We start from the raw sequence: 4,071 nt of genomic DNA on the forward strand, positions 1-4,071 counted from the left end.
CCTACATTTGAACCCTAAAGTTCAAAGTGGGGATCCAGCCTTGACAGGCTGCAAGCAGATATGATTCAATTTTACTTATTCTCACTCTAACATTTCCATTTCCATGCTGCCTTGTGTCTCAACTCTCCTCTATAAGGATCACTATAAGAGACATTCTTCATTTTAGACTCAAATTTACTTCCATCCCACACAAAAACAAACTGTCCTGTCCCTTTTGTTATGGGAAGCTGCTGTCTCCTTTTGTCCAAACTAAAAACATGGCCTGACTCTCCTCACGGATGTCTAGCCATCAGTTCAAACTCAACATGGATAAAAGAGAGCTCTGAGGCAGGGAACTGAACCTACCGGTATGTTTACACCATGCCACAGTGCAGATTACAGGGGTGTGAACTGAAGTGTGCACCAAAGTGTTGTGGTGTATTTCCCCCATGTAATAATAATACATGGAGATATACCTATCTCCTAGAACCAGAAGGGACCCTGAAAGGTCATCAAGTCCAGCCCCTTGCCTTCACTAGCAGGACCAAGTACTGATTTTGCCCCAGATCCTTAAGTGGCTCCCTCAAGGATTGAGCTCACATCCCTGAGTTTAGCAAGCCAATGCTTAAACCACTGAGCTATCCCTCACCCATGTAGAAGCTGCTGGCCCAAACTAAAAGATACTTAGTTCGCATTAACACAGTAGGGTGACCAGATAACAAGTGTGAAAAATCTGGGTGGGGGGTAATAGGAGCCCATATTAAAAAAAGCCCCAAATATCAGGACTGTCCCTATAAAATCGGGACATCTGGTCACCCTATAACACAGTCCTCTTCGAACAGGAGTATGTTAACACAAACTAGGTACCTTTAGTTTTAGTTCATGTTAATACCATCCACACAGGGCAGTTACAGTGCAGGACTCTGGTGTGCACTGCAATTCGCAGCCCTGTAGTCCAAACTGCAGAGCTGTGTAGACAAGCCTTTAATCTCCCCCCACAAAATCCTTCCCACTATCTCCTGTCTCAATCACTGTGGACAACACCAGTATCTTGACTGTCAGTCAGGGTTTGACTAGACTTGACAGTTGTTTCAGATCAATTTGATTTTTGGAGGGATAAACTGTTTTGGTTCCACATACAAAAGTTTTTTTTTCAAATTAACTGATGTCTCACCCTCCTTTAATTAATCAATTTTGGAAGCAAGTTACCAACATTTGGGATACGTTTTCCCACAATAAGGTAGGTGTGGACACATTCCCATTATAATTAAACTGCTCTGCCTCTGGCATCTGCTCCTGGAACTCGGTCCACTGCTGCAACATAGGAAAGGAGCTCTGCTAGGGTACGAAAATATTAGGGACAATAACAGGACCTCTGGCAGACCTTGTATGACCAGCATCCACTATGAGGAGTTGTGCTGTATTTTTGAAAGGAAGGCCACCATCAAACCCTGGCATGTTGTGGACTTCACTGAGGATGCCCCCGGGGACACGAACCAGGATACCTAGCAGAAGGAGATTGACCAAGACGCCGAGGATCTCTTCAACTCACTAAAAAGTAAAGCAGAGACAGTACCAAAGACCCAGGAGATCCCTGAATCACAGGTGGAGAGCCAACCTGACTGTGCTGAAGAAGAGACTTCTTCAAATAAGTATCATGTGTTATATTACAATACAAATGTGCAGGGTTATTTAAATAACTTTAAATAACTTCCGGGTACTGTCAGGGCATCACCATTTTTGGCTAGACTTTCTTTGCCTCCTCAGATTTTAGCTGTGGTGTATTGAAAATTGTGTTAAAACTAAAAGCTCTCACTTTAATTTGTAAGGGATTTTCTGGTCCTGTTTGCAGGCTAGGGGACTCTGAAGGGAAGCATGTGATCTGAATCAGCCTGAAAGGAGCCAGCCTAGATCAATGTGGATTGAGCTGTGCCTTTCTGCCTGCTTTGTGTGTCTCTGGTTTTGGTTCTTGTGTGTTAGAGTTCTGGATTCTAAGAAAGTAACATTATGTTGCAACCTTCCAGAAAAAGAAAAACATAAAATACTCTAACTTCTCTGTGTGTATGCTGAGAACATAACATTAGCTATCCCCTCTGGCAGGCTCAAATGGCAGCTGCGCTGGAGAATTTAAAAGCTCCATACACAACTTATTCATCTGAAATATCAAATTCTACAAGCATCAGGAGCAAATGTTCTTGGTCCCTGTGACCCTAAGAGCCCCTTTATGCCAACTGGCAAACCCAACAAACTGTTGTCAGAATATTTAGCCAAACAGCATTATATAAGGTATATCATATAAAAACTGGTGAGCCACTTGTCATGGAAGTCATTGTGTGATATGTGTATGGGTTGTGTACAAAGAGTTATGTATGTATGCTGGTAATATGCTCTTAACACATGGTGTGAAGGCAGTTGATAAACAAGTTTATTCTAGACAAACAAATGTGGGTTTGCCTTTGTTTCCACTGTAAATCAAGCAAGCCAGTGCTGTAGACAACGGAAGTTCATTTGTACCTGAATCCACATGAAAAGCAAATTAAGAGGGTGGCAAGGAAGCAAGGATGGCATCAGCTTCCTGGAGCACAATCCGCAAGGGAGAAAAACTTTGTCGGGAATATATTTGTTTGAAAGTCTTCTTGGCTTGAATCCTAACCAGGTTAGCACAGCTCTTTGAAGAGAAAGGGCTGAGGGCTGCTTTGCCAGAGAGAGAAATAGGCAAGGACTGAGGGAGTTTTCTTCGTCACGGGAGAGAACTATCGCACATTTCCTGCATTTCCCCTCTCCCTCCCCTTCGGGTTCACGTCTGGGCTCCGCCATCAGCGGACCTGGGACAACCCACTCCCAGCGCCAGCTGTTTGCAATACGTGACCGCCCGCAGGCGCAGGCTCAGCCCCACCTCGAACGTTGGCCCGTTGCCCGTATCCTGCGCCTCGCCCCCTCCGCGCCCCGCGCGCTGATTGGCCGCGGCGGCGCAGCGTGTCGGCCGGCGCCCCCTTCCCTCTCCCCGCCCCCTGAGCCCGGACGGGAGCCACGCGCCGGGTACGTACGCAGGCAGAGAGCGCGCTGAAGACGCCGGAGAGCGTTTTGCCCTGCAGCCCCCGGCCAGGGTCGCCTAGGAGACGCGGCTCGCGAGCGGCTCCCATGGCTGCGTCCGACCGAGTGGTGCTGGGGCCGCTGGTGGGCGCGATCGACCAGGGCACCAGCTCCACGCGCTTCCTGGTGAGTGACTCGCGCCGCGCGGGCTCCGCCTGCTGCTGGGGCGGCGCGGTGCCCTGGGATGGGAGCCGGACCGGGCCGGGCCGGCCGGTGCCCCCTGGCTCTGTCCGCTGCCGCTGCGTCCAGTGCTCCTGTGGGCCGGGGCAGGGCTGTGCTCAGAGACCCACCGTCCCGCCTGTGGGCATGGGGAGCTGGCCAGCAGCACCTCTGGTAAGCGGCGTGATAGCCGGGCCCCGTTGGGTATGTCCACACGGAGCCCTGGCTCTGACTCCGGTTTGACCTCCCTGGGAGAGATCTCCAAGCCCTCCCTTCTATCTACACGTAAATCACTCTGACTCAGGACCTGCAGTCCCGGTGCCTGCTTAGGGGTGGGTCAGAGCCTGAGTCCCCTTGTGAATTGGGTCCAAGCCCTGTCACTTTGCAGGCCTGAATTACAAGGTCTACATCAGGGGTTCTCAAACTGGGGGGTTGGGACCCCTAAGGGGGTAGCGAGGTTATTAAATAGGGGATTGTGAGCTGTCAACCTCCACCCCAAATCCTGCTTGCCTCCAGCATTTATAATGGTGTTAAATATATTTAAAAGTGTGTTTAATTTATACGCACTCAGAGGCTTGCTATGTGAAAGGGGTCACCAGTAAAAAAAGTTTGAGACCTACTGGTCTACATAGTGCACTATGGCTGAGTTAGCAGCACTGTGAGAACTGGGTCTAGCAATTGTAAACTCAGGTTCACAATTCAGTGTGTGTGATCAGGTGTGGGTTTGGAAACACTGGTACACCAGCACTGCAATGAGAGAGTCTCAGAGCCTGGGTCAATTGACTTAAACTCATGGAGCTCAGGCTCTGGGGCTAAACGTTGCAGTGTAGACATTTAGGC

At 49.2% G+C, this 4,071-nt stretch overlaps 1 protein-coding gene across 2 annotated transcripts in view; it reads left to right on the forward strand.

The window, feature by feature from the left end:
• The first annotated feature begins 3,024 nt into the window (after positions 1 to 3,024).
• The window catches only part of LOC113404986 (glycerol kinase), a 37,466-nt gene continuing 36,419 nt past the window's right edge, over positions 3,025 to 4,071 (forward strand). For both annotated transcript variants that reach the window (XM_026649918.2, XM_026649920.2), the window contains exon 1: positions 3,025 to 3,198. In XM_026649918.2, coding sequence (XP_026505703.1) covers positions 3,121 to 3,198 — 78 coding nt within the window. In that variant the 5' untranslated portion in view covers positions 3,025 to 3,120. The remainder of the gene's footprint in view (positions 3,199 to 4,071) is intronic.

This window comes from Terrapene carolina, unplaced genomic scaffold (genome assembly GCF_002925995.2).
Source record: "Terrapene carolina triunguis isolate 2854851 unplaced genomic scaffold, T_m_triunguis-2.0 Scaffold23, whole genome shotgun sequence".
Lineage (NCBI taxonomy): Eukaryota > Metazoa > Chordata > Testudines > Emydidae > Terrapene > Terrapene triunguis.